This window comes from Pelodiscus sinensis, chromosome 11 (assembly GCF_049634645.1).
Source record: "Pelodiscus sinensis isolate JC-2024 chromosome 11, ASM4963464v1, whole genome shotgun sequence".
NCBI classification, from domain to species: Eukaryota; Metazoa; Chordata; order Testudines; family Trionychidae; genus Pelodiscus; species Pelodiscus sinensis.
The window spans coordinates 29,769,823-29,789,653 of record NC_134721.1 but is presented as its reverse complement, the minus strand read 5'-3'; the positions used below and the strand labels follow the sequence as shown (position 1 = coordinate 29,789,653).

Below are 19,831 nucleotides of genomic sequence, written 5' to 3'. Positions count from 1 at the left end.
GTCTTTTGCCATATTTTCTATCTTTCTGACGCAGCAGAATAGCTCGCTTTTGGGCCCTTAACAAAAAACTTTGAAAAACTACCTTTGAAAAACTACCAACTCTCCTCAGTTGTTTTCCCCCTCAGTCTTGATTCCCATGGGACCTTACCTATCAGCTCTCTGAGCTTACCAAAATCCGCCTTCCTGAAATCCATTGTCTCTATTTTGCTGTTCTCCCTTCTACCCTTCCTTAGAATTGTGACCTCTATGATTTCATGATCACTTTCACCCAAGCTGCCTTCCACTTTCAAATTCTCAACCAGTTCCTCCCTATTTGTTAGGATCAAATCTAGAACAGCTTCCCCCCAGTAACTTTTTCAACCTTCTGAAATAAAAAGTTGTCTCCAATGTAGTCCAAGAACTTATTGGATAGTCTGTGCCCCGCTGTGTTATTTTCCCAACATATATCTGGATAGTTGAAGTCCCCCATCACCACCAAATCTTGGGCTTTGGATGATATTGTTAGTTGTTTAAAAAAAGCCCCATTCACTTCTTCCACCTGGGTAGGTGGCCTGTAGTAGACTCCTAGTATGATATCACACTTGTTTTTAACCCCTTTTAGCCTAACCCAGAGACTCTCAACACTTGAACTGACCAGTCAACCCCACACCGCCTTTGTCAGCAGAAGAAGCAATAAATAAATACAAATTTTAAGAACAAAATACAGCATAGTAATCAGTGTTCCCTCTAAAATGAGTGGCAGTAGAGCTTTACAGGTGATTAATCAGCCCTGCCCAGTCAGAGGCTCAGGGCTCCTGCACGGAGCTGACTGATTGGGCAGGGATGATTAATCACCTGTGAAGTTGTGCTGCCATGCACCTTAGAGGGAACACTGGTAGTAACCTGTTAAATGTAAACTACTAAGAAAAGGAAAAGTTTTTTTAAAAAGAATTAATAAGGTAAGGAAACCTTACCTTACCATTTTTGCGCTTGTTTCATTTAAATTAAGGAGGAGCATTTTTCTTCTGCCTAGCAAAGTTTCAAAGTTGTATAAAGTCAATGTTCAGTGGTAAGTTTTTGAAAGAATAACCAAATCATTCTACTCTTCCCAAGGTATTGTAACAAAATACAGGACTATGTAGCACTAACAAGATGGTTTATTAGATGATGAGCTTTCGAGGGCCAGACCCACTTCCTCAGATCAAATAGTGGAAGAAAATAGTCACAACCATATATACCAAAGGATACATTTAAAAAAAATGAACACATATGAAAAGGACAAATCACATTTCAGAACAGAAGGGTGATGGAGGGGGTGGGGGAAAGAAAGGTAAATGTCTGTGAGTTAACGATATTAGAGGTGGGGAAAGGTCTGTGAGCTAATGGTATTAGAGGTGATAATTGGGGAAGCTATCTTTGTAATGGGTAAGGTAGTTGGTGTCTTTGTTCAACCCCCTGCGGAGAGTGTCGAATTTTAGCATGAATGACAGTTCAGAGGATTCCCTTTCAAGTGCAGATTTGAAAGTCTTCTGGAGTAGGATGCATGTAGGTCGTCGAGACAGTGTCCTTTCTGGTTGAAATGGCAAGAAACTGTTTTTTCTTTATGATCCTGTCTAATTTCTGTTTTGTGGGCATTGATCCTTTGGCGAAGTGTCTGAGACGTTTGTCCAATGTACATAGCAGACGGACATTTTCGGCACATGATAGCACAAATTATATTTCTGGATGCGCAGGAATATGTATTCTTGATCTTATAACTCACTTGGTTAGACCCAATAATGGTATCAGCAGAGTGAATATGTGGACAAAGCTGGCAACGGGGTTTGTTGCAAGGGAAAGTACCAGGGTTGGTATTACTGTGATATGTCCCACAAGGTATTGTAAGTCTGAGTTTCCACTGTATCTAAGATTCTTACACTTGGAGTATGATGTTTAATTACCTTTCTTGTCACTTATATAAAAAGTTTATTGTTGATCATGAAATTATCCAGTCCTTTATCTGGAAGGATTTAGAATAATAATTAAAAAATCAGGCACATGTCTGTTTAACAAGAATATTCAAAATTACAATAGCATAAAAACTAAAATACATTTATGGAAGGAATATCATGTTTTTTATGGAGCAAAATGTCTGGTTCGAACACTTACATGTTGCGTTTTTGAGTAAGAATAAAGAATTACATTTAGTAGTGTCTATATTTGGTAAAATCTCAATACGGAAGCATTATTCACAAGGAAGCTAAAAACGGAATTTTTAACATCATTAAGAGGAAAAAATATATATATTTTTTCTCCTTTTTAAGAGTGATGGTATTTGAGAAGAGTCCATATACTAGGAGTATACATTGAAATTAATTGTTTTAATAGGAAATTTTGTGTTCATTCTCCAAAAAGAGCATTATACCTACTACATGCTAGAAGAATAAAAATTAATTTCTAGTTTTTAAATCCCTTATGTTTTAACCATTCTCCAGAATCCCATTTTAATTTCAGTTGTTTATAATCAACGATAACTTCTGCATCTTTTTGTGGGGGAAGGGAAAGGAAAGCTTTCAAATTACATGTAGGACGAGATTGAAAAGAGTTCAACTCTTCTTCACCAAATTAGCAGCCATATTTTCAAAATGGTTTATCACATTGGTGTTGTGTCCTCTAAAAAGCTTGCTGTTTAAGTGTCATAAAGGGCGCTGTTGGGTGCTAAAAACTTGAAAGATTGGGCCCTTACTTTCATGTTAATGACAGATGAGCTCATTTGAAAATCAGGAATTGCTGATACTGACCACTTGAAGCATCTGGTGTTAAACTCTTTAAAGAATCTGACTCAGTGTCTTTTTATATAATTGAAGCACCATTTTACATGGTGACAATGAGTTATCCATTTCACTAGTAATTGTTTTAAATAATTTTGGAAGCACCCCTAGGATTTAACGATATCCGTTCATGCCAGCAATGTACTTATTGTTTTCTCCTTTTTTTTAAAGCGTCTTGTTGAAGCTGCAGAGGATGCTCACTTGAAACATGAATTTGATGCTGATTTACAGGTAATTAGTAATTGTTTTTCTTTAAAAAAAAATTACCATTAGAACATATTATAAAGGATTATACAGAATAGCTTTGTGTTTTTACTCCAAGGACTACTGTGGAAAGCCAACCATGTGAGTAATAGAGGGATACTTATTACAGAAAATGGAATTAATGGAAATTGGCTCAGTATATTGAGAAGTTAAGTACTCATGTTTGCATGTTGGGAGACCTAGCTGGTGGATTTTACCCTTTTAGAGGTTTCATTTAAATTCCCTTCATGATTACTTAAGTCAAGATTTTTAAACACAGTAATTAGCAACATGTTTCATAGTTGCAAAGTAGTGGGAAGAAATTGCTCTTTGGAGAGTTGAATTTGCAAATGGGCTGGAAATCTATAGGGATGGGATTAGAGTGGCATTGGACTGTGCAAATGGTTTGTGTTTGGATCAATGACTAGTGCAGAAAAGTCTTTTTGACACAGAGTATTCTACCGTCATTGTATCAAAATGGAGTCTTTTTCAGTGTACTGAAGTGAGACTACAAGAAAAGGGAAAAAATGGGAAATATGATAAAAAAATATCGAAAAAGCTTTAAGAAAACAAGGCAAAGCATATAAGATTACAAATCTATCAGACGATAAAATAATAGGAGATAGCATAATAATAAAGTATGTATTGTACCAATACTTCAACATTTAAATTAGTAAATATTTTTCTGTCTGTTATGAATTTCTGTTCCCTTGCCATGTTAGGCAAAACTATTATTTAGATTGGTTTCACTATGTAGATTGTCTTGTAACATTTTCTATGGAAATTCATCAAGAGTCTGTCTGTCTTAATGTTGAGCAGTAAACATAAAATAAATAGATTTAAGGAAAGGGGAGGAAGAGCACACTCTTCTCCATTCTTAGAATCATCACTCTAAGTTCTGTTTTCAGAGCTTACCATCATTATTTTCTAGTCATAACAAAATATCTTTTTATATTAAAAATCTGGTGTGGAATAGTTGATTCCCTATGAAATAAGGCATTAAATCTGTCATAGGAAGTGAATTTCAAGAGTGACCTATTTAGAGTTAAGGAAAAGGAAGGTGGGTTAGAAAGCTTTGAAATTAAGATAAAAATGTTGACATTAGAAGTAGTGATTCTTCATAATTGTATTAGTGTTTTATCTGTCTGGATTTAGATTGCCTAGACTTCTACTGAATTCCCATGGAAAGCTTACTGCATTTCTTTTTCTGAACTTCTTGCCTAGAAGACGTTCCATCTGTTGTCTAAATAAATCAGGAGCACATTTATGGATGACTGTTTTAAATGTGTATGGTAAAGCCTCTTCACTGAGAATGGTTCTCACTTTGACAAAGTCCTTCATTTGTTGAGGCTTTGAGGACATTAACACTTTTAGGAAGCCAGTTAAAAGCCATTTGTGTCAGCAGCCTTAACAGGACAATCTGTGTAGTGCTCTGTTGTTTATTACTGCCATGGTCCATTAAAACTAATCAATTGTTAATCTTAGTTTCAATGACCCCTCTGCAACCCTTACTAGGAGATTGTTGTTGTTTATCAAAAATCTCATACCACCATCTGCTCAATATAAAATCAGAATGATTTGATTGTGTCCATTCAAGTTGAAGGGACAGAAATCTTTCAGTAATTTTGCTGGGGAAAAGGAATTTGCAAAGCTTCTTATGCCTTACCCCAAATATGGGCGATAATGTGAAGGGAGTTTAAATCAACAGTAAGCTACACAGCACCATCCTACACTCTTCATCTGATCCGCATTGCTCTTGAAAATTCAAAAGCATATAAAGAAACTATTTTGGTATTTTTTATTGGTCCAGAATCCTTATCTATGCTTTGATGACAGTATAGGCAGTCTTCTATCACTTCATAAGAATGCTGTAAAGGCAATATACAGTTATATTAATATTTGTATTGTTTGTAGAAAAATACCAGGTTAGGGAAATCACAGCTGGAAGATTTCTTTTTATCTCTCTGGAATTCTCTTTGGTCTCTTTGGGTCAACTTCAGTTCATTATGGGTTTTATTCTTAATAACTTTATTGGTTTTATCCTTAGTTATCTTATAAGAATTTTAATAAATACTATAGTACCTTATAATAATCTAAGCATTTAAATGTTTGCATCTGTCAAAGTTAACAACAAAAACACCTGCGGTAAGAGATATAAATAAAAGTGCCCATTATGTGAAAGAAATAAATCAAACTAGGTAATATGATTGTCTAACTCACCAGCATCAAATACTGCATGTTTGATTAATGGCAGTGATGTTCCTCAGGCATATTTGAATTTAAAGCTTTAACTGGCTGAATTTGGCCTTGAGAAGTTCTTTGTTTTAACAGAAAAGTGAACCAAGGAGCTGTAGTTGTAGCAATTTGGGGGCAGATGAACTTCTAAAATCTATTTGCTTGCACTTGGAGATTGGGCATCTAACTGCACTTAATGTATTTGAAAAGCTCTATCAGTCATATGTGCAAATATTTGAGGATTTCCCAATTGTATTAATAAGTGAGCTTCTTAAATTATTTTTCATTTATACACATACTGCCACCAAGTGAAAAACCACATAAGGTAGAACTTCCACAGATTATATACAAAGGTGTGGTGGGAAATCAAAAATAGCAAGAGATGATTGGAGAATAGGAAGTACTTGGCCCAGTGTACAATTTCCTCCTGTTTTCCAATACGATATTCTAGTATTGCTGCCATGGAAGTTGATGGACATTTTGCTAGTGACTCTAGTGGAAGCTGCTGGGTCTTAGCATCTTTGAAAATCAAGCCACTAAATATTGGGCATAAGTGCGGATTTAGGAGCTTTATCTGAGGTGCGTTTTTGAAAATTTCAACCTAAATGTATGTCTGACAGAGGTAAAAATAATTTTTTGGTTTGGAACCAAAGAAAGAATAGGAATTTAGCCATAAAGGCAACTGAACTAAAATGTCTTAGTGGAACAGAAATTGATCCCTCTCCTCCTGCAATCTCCTTACCCATTTGGGAGTTTCCAATATTTATAAAAAGTGTCTATTTCATAGCACTCGAACGGTGATACAAGCTTCTCCACGAACTGCTCTGCCATTGAGCCTCCACCCTGACTGGAGCGACCATCTGTAGGTCAGAGGATAGTTTAGTCTCTGTGGCCCATTCATCCTCTGTCTCTCAGCTGAGGCTGCCAACTAGGGATCAAATTGTGATGTGGATGCCTATCCATAAGGACCTGGCCCAACCTGTACTTTAAAACTTAAGTCAGCCTTGCTATGTCACTCAGAAGTGTGAAAAATTCACACCTCTGAGAGACATAGTTAAGTTGACCTAAGCCTGATATAGACTTCACTAGACAGATAGAAGAATTCTTATGTCAACCTAGTTACAGAGACTTGATGGGGTAGATCAACAATAGTGATGGCAAAAACTGTTCCGTCACCATAGTAGATGTCTAAACTATTGTGCTGCAATACCATAGCTGTGCTATTGTAATATTTGTGGAATAAACAGTCCCTGAGAGTGAAGTGATTGCATGAGAGGGGCCAAAAGGGGATTTGAATAAATAGTCTTTTAGACTGATGACGTTATCAGTGTCCAAAGGTTCTGCAGGTTCCTACAGCATCTTCTGCTGGCTTGATTCTCTGGCTATCTCTACCCTGAAGTTAATTTTTTTCCTGGGAACAAATTGCTGAGGAAAGGGACGATACTGCATAGCCCTTGATAACAAATGCATAATGATATTTTATTGATGCATTTATATTGCCTTTTTAGGTATTTAGTTATAATTTAAAGTAATAGACTGTAGCAACTTAGATACGTTACTGGAAAATAATAGGATGAAAGATAATTGGGAGTAACTACAGTACACCATCTTGTTAAATACGTATTCAAACCAGATACATTTTTTTAATATCAATGTACTTGAAAAGTCTATTTACACATTCATTATCTCAATAATTTTGAATTGATGCACTCAGTGACTAGATTTTACAATCCATTAGTGTTAATATTTTATTAGATGTCAGAAATAAACCCACAACATTAAAGTCTGATCTTGAGAAGTCTTGATCATCTACAATTCACACAGGAACTGCAAGTACTCACCATTTCACAGGATAAACTGTAGAATGCCTTTCTGAAAAATGGGTTCTTCAAACAGCAATGTGAGGTCCTGTGTCTATTGTATCTCACTGATTCCTTATCAACTGTGCTGCTTACTCTTCAAAATCAAAAAGATATTTTTCTAAATGCCAGATCTCCAAGTCTGTCAGCTACATCTATATTGCACCATTAACCTCCAGTCACACAGTGAGGCAGCAGAAGTGTTACCATGGCCTACAGAATTTTCATTATCAACAGATGATGGTAGAGAAACCCAGGATGGATTATCAGAGCTAATCTAAATATTGAGCAAAATGGATATGCAATCGGAGAGAGACAATAAATGTAGAACTTCACAAAATCACTTTTAAAAAAGCGATTTGCACTTTAAGGATGGTGATGATAAAGGAGAAGAGACAATAAAGGCTGCATTTCTATTTCTCCAGATAATGAGCTGTCTGTACTTTGAGTCATAAGATACACCTTCGGAGCTGTTTTTAATTATCACAATGTTAAGAAAAATATTGTGTTGTAATTTTTTTCTGTTACACTGTTTTACAAACCTGCCTTGCTTGTAACAAAAGATTGAATTGTGCAGGCCTTAATTCAGTAAAATTTCTGTTGACTTCATATGCAGGGCTTCTTAGTTTGTCTCCCAATTGCTTTTATATTAGAGCTGCAGCAAAGTGACATCCAGATTTAAGCTCTGAAGAACAAACCTTTCAATCATTGAGCTTATTCACTGTTTCCTCTGCTTCTTGGAGCTGTAAGGAGGAATGAAAAAAAAAAAATGGCCTCTAAGCTATCAACTAAGTAGTGAATTTCAAACTGCTACTAGCTGAAAATTCTCCAGTTACTCAACACATAAATAACCTTCAGAGTGAAATCCTTACATCACATTCACAGTGCATGCCTGAGAGGGCTTATGTATCAGAGAGAGCATGCAGAGACATGGGACTATGGAATAATTTTGGATGCTGTTCCAAGATTTTATATCTGATTTTTATATCTACAACAGCTGACTACAAAAAGAGATTTTTATGAGGCAAACATAAATAAAGCACAATTAGTTATTTCCTAGAAGGAATTACTTTGTTCTCCACTAGCTTTTCAGCGCTGTATTTTTTTTAAATCAAGGTTGATTATCAGTCAGACTTCCCTCTTCTCTCCTTTTTTAAATTTACATTCCATTGAGTTTCTAATAATAATCAATTTCAGGAATACAAACAACTTTAATCCAAAGCATTTTACCAGAGTGATTTTATTTATAGTAATATTTATATTCATCATCTCCCTTTCACAAAATGTGGGTTTAACTTTATAGAGAGATACAGCAATGCAGATATTTCAGTGCATTGTCTCACAGCCAGGGATGCAGTGCAGTGTTCTTCACAAAGACAGCAACAGGTGCTCTGCCATTATGTTGTTTGTTCTTGACTACCATGAAGTTTTGCTCTTTATGAAGCTCCTACAGCACGGTACTTTCTGCACACTTGGTTCAAGTGCTATCTTGTCAGCACAAGGCTACAGCTGCAATGTACTGCCAGAAATACTTTGCTTCTCTTTTGTGTGTATGTGTGGTGTGGCACTATTGCTGGGGGAGAGGATGAACTAGATAATTATGATAGATACCACAAAGGATGGTTTGGTGTTTCAGTATAAAACTTGTCATTGGTTTCAGAGATATCAATGTTAGTCTGTTTCAGCAAAAACAAGGAATCTGGTGGCACCCTAAAAGTGTTAGTTTTTAAGGTGCCACTGGATGCTGTGTTGTTTTTGTTTTAACTTACAATTGGTACATAATAGAGGATGTGTTCATTTATCTTTTGATCTTTGTTCTTTTCAGATGTATCTTATAATGCACTTATGCATTTCATTATGCATCCAGATTTACATACATCTAATGCAAATATAGTGCTATTGCCTTGTAATATTTACTGTAAATTATTTGTAGAAAAGCTGAATCCTGAGATTTTTTTATAGAATTGTGTGATACCGCAATTAATTTAGTCATCTTAAAATGGTTCCTCCTGCTTTTGTTATGTTCCTCATTGCAAGTGCTAGCTACACCTTTTAAGGGTCTGCTGTTTGTATTTTTGTCTTGGAAGGTTGCCTTGGGATGTTTTGTATTGTTACCGGTCCTCAACATTAAAATGTCATGAGTTAGTCCCCCAAAATCATGACATTTTAAGTAAAATATTATATATTTGCCTTCTGGTGTTTCAACTTCTAGGGTACATTCAGTTATATTTTCACACTGTTTATCCACAGCCATAAGGATGAGAAATTTATTTTTTAAAGACATATAAGCTGAGATTCCCATATGTTCACATTAATTCAGCAGTTGCACACCAATTAGTAAAACACCAATTGTTGTTATTAGACTCTTGATAAAATTATGAGTTGGCAACATTGAATCCTGTCTCGAAAGAGGTGCCTCGCAAAACTATATAATTTCTTACAGGTCAGATGAACACTTACGTGTACAAACGATTTGGCATTGTTGAGACATCAGGATAATGCTGTACATAACAGGACTGCTGCTTACTGTGAGCACCCCATCCTCTCTCCAGGTCCCCTTGCAGGCATCCTGTCCCTGTTAGGCCTCTTCTGCAGGCCTCTTAAGAACTCCCAGGCTTTCTCTGGTTAACAGTCCCTCTGCCTGGGACTCATCTAATACCAGAACCAGTTTAAAACAACTCATCCCAACAAGATAAATGAAAAAGTCCATACTTAACTTTGGCGTTTTCTCTCACACCAACACTCTTCTTTTATCCCTGTCTGATCTCCCACCTCCTGTCTGTCTCTTGCTGGGTCTGCTGTCGAGTCCTAAATACAGTCATCATCTTCAGCTCCTCCCAAGAGCTTTTAGCTCACTGGGCTTTACCTTCTGAATTCCCTGGTATCATGGTGCAAGTATAAGTTATCTTTTGATTTTTGTTACTGTCAAATGTACCTTACAATGAACTTAAGTATTTCATTATAAAACCTACAACTTATGCAAATACAGTGCTATTTGCCTGGTAATAATTGCTGTAAATTATTTACAGAAATGCTGAATCATGGGGCTGCTTATAGAATCAATTGTGCGATACAGAAATTAATTCTGTCATCAGTCATGCAGCATCCACCAGCATAGCTTCGAACTGCCTGAGTTTTTCCCTTCTGCTTTTTATGGGGAATTGTTTAATTCCCCTCAAGTGGACCTCGTTCCATGATCAGTTTCCAGCCCATGGGGCAAATCACCCTGTTATGCTGAACAAGAAGGAACTACTCATATCAAGCTGAAAGGGCCCCTTTTTCCATTAGCAATACTAAAATAGGCACTGTGCTAAAATTTGCTTTAACATGGTAATCTTGGTGCTTTTTAAACTGCATTTGCAGAATACTGATGTGACCAAATGCTAAAATGAGATTGCAAGTTACATTATGATTCACATGATCTTAGATTGCAGGCCAAAATTAATGACATTTCCTGCATTCCAAATGGCTAGTTACTTCCAGCAGTGCAGAATATCCTCAGCCAAGATGGCCACCATTCCTTACAGTCTCTACACATTGAAATGTGTCTCCAGTAGAAATAGCCATCACCTCACATGCTTTTCATTGTATTTAAATCTCATAATTGCTCACATAATTGTTTAAAACACAACTAAAACACTGTGTTCATTATTTCAAGTTTCAGATACAACTTGGTTTAGAGTTGTGTTTTGTTTCTAATAGCATTATCTGCATGTTGAGCTTCCTTGAGGCAGAACGAGCCCATTTTGGTACTGAAGTTAATTAAACCTGATCATTGTTTAAAATTTATCTGGGATCAGGTAGGTTATTTTGCCTCGCCTTTTATTTTCACACATTGCAGCCCTCCAAGAATGTGGAAATTATTATGGATATTATTATGACCTGCATTGTACAACTGATGGCTGGGGGGCTGCCTGATAGTTTAAGTAAATAAAGTTGTATTCTAAATAACCCATGCCTATTGCCAGCCAAATTGAAAATTTCACAGTGCTCATGTGCCTCCCAAAATGTTATTTGTTACATATTTATAAGAAAAAAATACAACCAGAATTACAGTAGAATGAATTTGATGTAATGTTTTAATTGAAATCTGAAATATAAATATACAAGAGTAACTCACTTGTGGCTACAGTTCTACATTAAATTCAGACATTAAAAGAAATGAGAAATCTGTCTTAATGTAGCTCAATCTGCATGTCACATCAATAGTATGTGTGCGTATGTTTCCAAATTGCGCATATCAGAGGTATTAGTAAACATTTCTGTGTATATCAGCAAACATGAGAGGCTGCTGCTGGCTAATCATTCTTGGCAACTTGTGTATATTTTCCAGCATGGAAGACTCCACTTCCAGTTCAGGCAAATAATATTCTAACCCAAGGGTCATGACTTTCCATCTGTTTGTACAGTGCCTTGCACAATAGGACCTAATCCTGCTTGGCTCTGTGACCAGTGCTTAATTTATCCTAGCGTTTGTCAGGCATGAGCCCTGTCTAGTCTTGACAGTTCATAATCCTGGCACTTTGGGGCTTACTGTACTAGTAATAAATGTAAAAAAAATTGCTTGCACCCCAACAACCTCTTTGATTACAATTTAAGCACTGTTTGTGGCTCTAATCCTGCAAAATCCTGTAAACACATGGACAGTCTCATTGTGTGCAATAATATTGATTGATGATGAAGGTAAACATTTTAAAAAGCACAAAGATGAGTTAGATTTTCAATAGTTCCCCCGAGAGCCTTTGGAAATTTCTCTCCTGAGACTGTATTGTTTTATTTGTTTCAAATACTCTTCAGCGTAAATTGTAACAGCTCTTAGAAGTATGATGATTAATTTTCTCCTCTACAGATTATAGTTTCTAGATCTTATGCTACCACTAATTATGTTGTTGATATGAAAAGATGGGGAATGGGAGGGAGAGAGAAGAGAAGCAAAAATAGTAGATGTTTACAAAGGGCCTGATTCTGAGAGGTGTTGAACTTCTACCTCTCCCATGAACTTTATCGTTCAGGGTCAGGACTCAGTAGTGGAGACAAAGAGGCTTATTTGCACATTTACCAAATTTAGAAATTAAGGCAGTCAATAATAAAAGTGGTCCAAGGGTCCTGTATAACAAGTTTCTCATTACACAGTGTTACAAACCAATGGATGTCAGAATTTGACCATTTTATATTTACAAATTAGCTTATTTATAATAAATCTTCATGGCTTAGTAGTAAATGTCACAAAGTATATTTTGTAGGTAGTGTTGTTGTAGCTCGTTTGGTCCCAGGAGAGTAGAGAGAGAAGGTGAGTGAGGTTGAACCTCTCTGGCCCCGCAGCCTCAGAGCATGACCAGTGCCGAACAGGAGAATTTGCCAAACCACAGGAGGTCAATGTTGTTGTGAGTGGTCTCTTTTTCTTTTAATTTTTCTGAGGTGAATAATTGGAATAATGCTTGCCATGTTGCTTATAAATGTACTGATACACCTTGTATAAGCCTATGCCTAGGCAAGGTTTATCTGCTCTCTTCATAACAAAGTGTTAGTGTTGTTACACAATTTTACTGTATTGGCACAAAGAAATAAGTAGATTAAGCATAAAAATCATGCTTGCGCTTAGTCTGGGAAATAAAGCTTTGTCTACACTATACAGCTTTTAATGACAAGGTTGTGTCGACACAGCCCTGTTTCTAAAATCAGTGTGTGTAAATGCTGTCTGTCGATACTTTTGCCTCCAAAATACTTCTAGCCTCCATAAATGATCATTCACGGTGAAGTGGCCGATCATCACTCTCTATCTGACACAGAAGCAGGTCCAGTGAAATATTTTGTTAAAACAATGGTGTATCAGTGATATCTGACTTCTCTACAGCACTGATGATACCATCAATATTTAGGTGGGAGTTGTTAGGTTTGTGAAGTTGTGAGGTGATAATTAGGGAGGTTCTGCTGAACAAAGATAATGATCAATAGATAGTGGGGGAGAGATCACTTTTTAAACAAAGACACCAGTCCGTCTTCAGTCCTGGCTGGTTGTGCTGGTTTTACACATGATTCGCTTTTGCTCTAATCCAAAATTAATACTAACAGTAGCAGGAGTAGCAGCATGAGATGCACAATGTGCAATCTCTATAGCTTTTAGAAGGCTTCCATACATCTGTATGTACTGTATTCCTAAGCTTTATATGGTCTCCGGGTTTTTTTTTTTCTTGTCTTCTTTCTCTATTTTTTCTTGTTGTGGTGGAAGAAATTGTGAAAGGAAATAATTTGATGCTATATGGATATATCTAAGAGATGTAAATGGACTGATTATTTTCTTAGTTAACTTGGTATAAATGAGGAGTAAATCTCAGGCAGTCAGAAAAGGAACACTAGTGTAAATCTGGTGTTGGTGATAATTAGGCACAGAATTTAGATGATAGATCATTTTCTTCTGTGCCATTTTATGTATCTTCTCTTGTGGGCAAGACTAAAGCTGGTTTCTTTTATTGATAAAGGATTCCTGCAGCGTTCAATTCTTTTGTAAGCAAAAAGGGATGTTTCTCATGGTCACATTGGCTGTTATATGCAGCTACGCTCTTGTCTAAACCCTGTCTATGAATCATTGCATTTCCAGATAAGCCTGGACATTACCTTTTGAATTCAGCAGGCTTTACATTATGGTCGGTCTGTCTAAATGAACTCCAGTAGGACCACATAAAACTATACACTACTTTGTGAACTAGGATTATAATGTCATAAACAGTGACATCATTGTATACGCATGTACACATATAATAATGATTATGGCAAATACAAGCTTAGATGCTGTCTGGAAAATGCATATTCCAGGTCCAGATTTGTTATGAACTTTCATATTCTACATATGGAATATAACAACAAAGAGTTTTTCTATTTTGACTTCTAGATGAATGAAATGAGGTCAGGAAATCTGTTAAAGTTTGTCTCATAAAAAAATGTTCTTAACCAGACTACCTTGTTTTAAAAGTAGTTCCTTTTGTTACCTGCACATTTAAATAGATTGAATTTCCTGATGGTTGTGTCTCTGACGGAAAGCATTAACAGATTTCTGTAATTGATTATAGTTTAATGATGCATAATGGCAAGGTCTGTTTTCCATTACTATTACCCTAGATGTTGAGCTAAAACTCTGCCTTGATACTAGAATGTGTATTGATGTACCGAGGTGTATTGATTAAGAAACATTTTACCAACATAACTGGCTTATGTTAACTAAAAACATGTCTCCCTGATTTTGATCATTCATGCTGTATTTTTAGCTTCATAGAATCTTAGACAACTACAGCTGGGAATAAACTGGCTTTTTTGTTGTTGTTTTATTTTAAACATTGTTCTTTCTAACCATGGTCTTTCAACTAATTGCCTACAAGAAACTTAACAGCTGATGTGCTGAGACCACTGTTTAGCACGGTGACCAATATTGTCTCGTTGTTTCCTTGTGCTCCACATCTGTCTGTATTCAACTGTTGCCTCTTATCCTAAACATAAAATTTATCAAAATTATCAGGTAGCGTGTAGCAAGCTGGATCATAAATGTACTGCACTTCAGCAGGCAGCACACTGACTACCTCTGTGCACTAAAAGGGCATGTCTATATTGGAGAGTTACTGCAAAATAACTCCTTATTTCAAAATAACAAGGCAAGTGTCCACACTACCAAGCCTGTTGTTTCAAAATAATAACTCCTTCTTGTGAAGAGGAATAATGCTTATTTAGAAATTGTTGTTTTGAAATAGCATTAGTATGGACACTCAGCTGCTGTTATTTTGAAATAGTTGGCCTCCAGAGGCCTCTCATAGCTTCCCTTGTGGCCACTCTGGCCACACAGCTAACAACTCCGGCTGCATGCAGAAGAGAAAAAACTTGTGGCACCACACCAGCCCTGCCACTCCGTGCCACATAGTGCCCTCCTTTTGTGGGGCCATGGAAGACCCCAGCAGTCTCTCTGAGCCCCCCATGGCTGCCAGCAGCCCCAGGTCAGGGCAGAAATAGGCACTAGCCTGGACTGAGGTGGAGATCCTGGATCTCATCGAGATCGGGGGCGAGGAGCCGAATATCCAGGATCTCTGCACTAAGAGTTAAATGCCGAAGTCTACAGCAGAATGGTCACCAGCCTAGCCCAGAAGGGCACAGCCGCTCTCTGGACCAGGCGCGAATGAAAATAAAAAACTCCGTCAGTCATACACCAAGGCCAGGGAGGAAAGTTCCTGCTCTGGGGTGGAACCGCATGCATGCCGCTACTATGAGCATCTGTATGTCATCCTGGGGGAGGGAGGAGGAGAGGGCAGTTACCTCCCTCACCCTTGTCATAGCCTCTGGACAGGACACACCCATTGTAAGTCTCCCCAAGGGCGGGGTTGTAGGGGAGGATGACAAGGAGGAGAAGGAGCAGGCCAGCCTGGATACCATGCCCTCCAGCCAGGAGGTTATCATCTGCCTGGAACTGGTTCCCCGCTCCGAGGATGTTTCCCAGGGCTTGGACGAACCTAGGGCAGGCAGTTCAGGTGAGTTCTGTCACTTTCCCTATACACACACAGGGGCAGGCAGCAGGCGGTGAGGCATTGCATGTTCCTTGCTTGGCCTTCTTGGCCTGGGGCTCTCACAACAGCTTGTGCACATGGAGCACCAAGTCTGGAGCACTCGGCTCCATGATGCAGTCACATTCCCTTGCTCCTTCTCACAAGGTTCCTGGAGAGGCCGGCTCTTCTCTCAACTCCCTGGTGGGACACCTTTGCATAACAAGTCATCACTAAGGAGGCTGGGGTCATGGAAACACACAGCACTGCTGCACAAGGCACAGGATCATGCCCGCACTCTTGGGCAGCATCCACTCCCTGTCAAGCTTGGTGATGTGATGGAGACTGAGCTCCTGCATGGGGAATCTGCTGGGAGAAGGAAGAGGAAGGGACCTCATTACCACTCTCTCTGGCAAGTAGTGTTTACTGCTTAGATACCCCTCCTAACTCCCTCCCCCCCCCCCCCTCCTCCAGTGAGCAGGGATAGAAGTAGTCTGTGGGACTCCACCACTGCCAGACCCGGCGTGTCCAGGACACAGTTGGAAGCTGAGCTGCGCCATCCCCCCATTCCTGCCTGCAGGCTCCTGGCCTGGCCAGTACATTCCCATGCCTGCTTATCCCCGGGATGTAGGAGTGGTGAGGCTCCCCTGGGATGTCCGTGCCTCTGCTGGAATGTGCCCACTGTTTCAGCAATAGATGGCCTTCCTCAAAGCACATCGCCATCGTCGGAACCAAGACCTTGGTGTTGGCTCAGATATTAGGGCTAAGTTTCCTGCACACTGTCTCCTCGGATGACTGACCTTGTCACTTGTCTTCACAGCTGAGCCAGCTGCGAGTGTGGTGCATCCACCACCTCCCATGCTATCCTCCCAACCCTGCAAGATCTGCAGGTGGAAGCAAGCTCATGAGGACAAGGTGCGGGAATACCTGGACTGACTCCATTCCCTCAGTTTGAGCTTTGATGAGGACCACCAAGAGCGTTAAGCTGACTGCAATCTGAGGAAGACCATGTGGGAGCAGCTCTCCTGCCAGCACGAAGCCATGTGCTCCTCTGTAACATCCATCATTGAGTGCATGGGCACATGTATGGAATAGTCCACCAGTCACCTCTCTACCCCCGCAACTCCCAACTCCCAGCATGCTCCCCACCCCCACCTCTCTGGCCTCTCCTCCTAGCCTCCCAAGAGCCACCAGGGCCCATGAACATGTGGTGGTGGGACCTCTCAGGCAGTCGAAACCTCCTGAGATATCTGAGGAAGGCGCCAGCACCGTTCCTGAGCCCCCTTCCTATTTTATCCCCACTCCCGGTTCTTTTCCCAGTCCCTCCCCCTGTTGTATATTCCCCTAATAAAAAATGACAGTTGGGGATTTTTTTCAAATAAAAAGGCTTTTTTATTTGGTCTGCAGGGGAAGTAGAGGTGTGGGAAGAAAGGCACATGGGGCAATGTAGAAGCTCCCTGTGGGGAGATCCTAGGGAAAGACTCACAGGTGGCCTTAGCTGAAACTCGGTCAAGGATTCCCAGATGAGCACAGCTCTTTTAAGTACTCACTAAATGGCAGCAGTGCCCGGCTGCTCATAAGCCCTGGCAAGCTGCTCAGCCTCTGCCTTGAACCCTGGCAGGAAAGTCTCCCCCTAGCTCTCACAGATGTTGTGGAGTACACAGCAGACTGCCACCATCTGGGGGATGTTTCAGCTGCCAAGGTCCATGCAGATAAAGAGACTCCTGAACCTCCCTTTGAGGCAGCCAAAGGCACACTCCACCACCATGAGGCATCTGCTGAGCCTGGTTTTCAAGTGTTCTTTGGTGGGGTCCAGGAAGCCCATGTAGGGCTTCATCTGCCAGGAGAGCAAGGGATAGGCTGTGTTGCCCAGGATGAACATTACATTGAGGTCCCCAACCCTGATGATGTAGTCGGGGAAAAAAGTCCCAGTGTCCATCCTCTAGAAGAGCTTTAAATTCTGGAAAAAGTGAGGTGCTTTCCCTGACCATCTGATGTAAATATCCATGAAGCAGCCCTTGTGGTCCTTGAGTGCCTGCAGCACCATCAAAAAGTACCCATTCCTATTGATATATTTGGAGGCACAGTGCTTGGAGCCACAGTGGGGATGTGGGTGCTGTCATTTGCCCTTCCTGCAGTTGGGGAAGCCCATGGAGCAAAGCTAGCAACAATGGGGTCAACAGTGCCCAGGGTGATGACCCTCCACAGCATGATGACCTTGACCCCCTATAGAATCACAGGAAGAGACATCAGGAGGTCGAGTCCAACCCCCTTCCCACAGCAAGACCAACCCCAACTAAATCATCCCAGGCAGGGCTTTACCAAGTCAGGACTGAAAAACTTCTAGGGATGAAGATTCAGCCACCTCTCTGGGGAACCCATTCCAGTCCTTCACCACCCTCCTAGTAAAATGGTAAAAGTGTCAAACCTGTATGAGCATGGCCCCTGCTGTGGATCTCCTCATGCCAAAATGAATTTCAACAGAGTGGTAGCTGTCCAGTGTGGCGAGCTTCCAGCGCGTGATGGTGACGCACTTCTGGAGGGGAATAGTGGGTCGCAGATGGTTATCCTGTCACCTGAGGGCAGGGCCGAGCCATTCGCACAGCTTCAGGAAGGTGGCCTTGCGCACGCACAAGTTCTGGAGCCATTCTGGTCATCACACTGCTGCAAGAGGATGCGGTCTTGCCAGTTGGAACTTGGTCTCAGTGCCGCGGAAGCGGCATTGCATAGTGTGCAGAGGATGAAAGGGGATTTGATGCATGAGGAGTGCCAGGGCTTGGGTGAAGGGGTCTTCCAGTCCAGCCTGGTCATCTTGGTCCTGAAGCACCACATGGACAGGGTGGAAGGTGTCAGTCCCCGTAATACACGAGGTTCGAAGGGATGCCGGAAAGGATGAGACCCCAACTGGGGGTTTTAAAAAGCACAAACTGATTTTATTTTGATGGCGCCAGACAATCATCAGAACAGAAATTGAACAGATTGCCAGACAACACAAAACAATTCCCTGAGGCTTTTCTAAATCACAATAATTCCCAATAACTGCCCAGGGGTTAGGAACAGTTGAATTAACACTGGTATTGTCCATAGGTCTGATTATTTACACAACTTTATACAAGGAAACAGTAAAAACCCTAAACCACAACTATTTATAAACTAACTTAGTAACTTTTTAGCCACTGTCACTTGACAAGCAATAAGGACAACTAAAAAATCAATTAGGATAGGGATGATGGCGGGCGAGTGGGGGGGTTATACCAGTTCTGGAGACAGCAGGAACACAAGTACCGGTCACATGCTCATAAACTATCTCCACTCGGGTCGACCAACTCGGAGTACACTCAGTAAGACTCGAGAGCGGGGGGTGCAAGGCATCTGGGTGATCAGGCCAGGCGTTCACTCGATGCGAATCCCCAGTGAGAGAGGGGCTGCCTGCCTGCCTGTTTTATTGCCTGTGAACTTATCAACCCATAGGTTGGTTTTTGCTGCAGTGGGTGGAGTAGCAGGCCTGAGCACAAGTCAGCCCATTGGCTGATCTTTCACTGCAATGGGTGGAGCGAGCAGGGGAAGATTATTAATTTACATGCCCTTATATGGAAAACACTCCACCTCACAGACAGAGCCCCCTATACCAGCCTTAGAGGTATTACAGGCTATGGCTCCCTGCGACGGGCAGCCATTGTTGTAGTTCTGACTCGGACAGAAGGCAGCAGGAGGCCCAAGAGCCTGTCATTGCTTTGCAGCAGCTCCAGCTCCATGTTGGAAGTACTGTGGCATCCGCAAGGGCAACCAGAGCATGTGGCATGAGTTTGCTGTTTCTCGAGGGGGTAGTCAGTGAAGAAGTGGCATGTGAGACGCAGCTGTAGAGAGAAGCCCCTTTAAGCATAAGTCTCAGCTAGCCTCAGGAAGCAGCTCCAGGAAGTGACTGCTCTCTCGATGCCCTCTGTGGAGTGCTTCAAATGTGACTCAAGCTCCAATGAGTGTGGATGTGCTATTTTGAAATAATTCTGTGCTATTTTGATGGTGCCTTGTGGTGTGTATGTGCTATTTTGAAATAGCTTATTTTGAAATAATTTGCAAGTGTAGACATACCCAAAGTTCCCTACTGTGCTATGATGTTCTATGGTTTCAACCTTAGGTGCAGAGATCAGGTTTTTTGTTCTGTGTTTGTATAGCACCCAGCACAATG

At 40.3% G+C, this 19,831-nt stretch overlaps 1 protein-coding gene across 3 annotated transcripts in view; it reads left to right on the top strand.

Moving 5' to 3' along the window:
• CACNA2D3 (calcium voltage-gated channel auxiliary subunit alpha2delta 3) overlaps positions 1-19,831 on the top strand; it is a 755,257-nt gene that overhangs the window by 240,221 nt on the left and 495,205 nt on the right. For all 3 annotated transcript variants that reach the window (XR_001368709.3, XM_075938900.1, XM_075938901.1), the window contains exon 4: positions 2,961-3,020. Coding sequence is in view for 2 of the 3 variants with exons in the window: in XM_075938900.1 (XP_075795015.1) it covers positions 2,961-3,020 (60 nt within the window). In the remaining variant the exon portion in view is untranslated. The remainder of the gene's footprint in view (positions 1-2,960; positions 3,021-19,831) is intronic.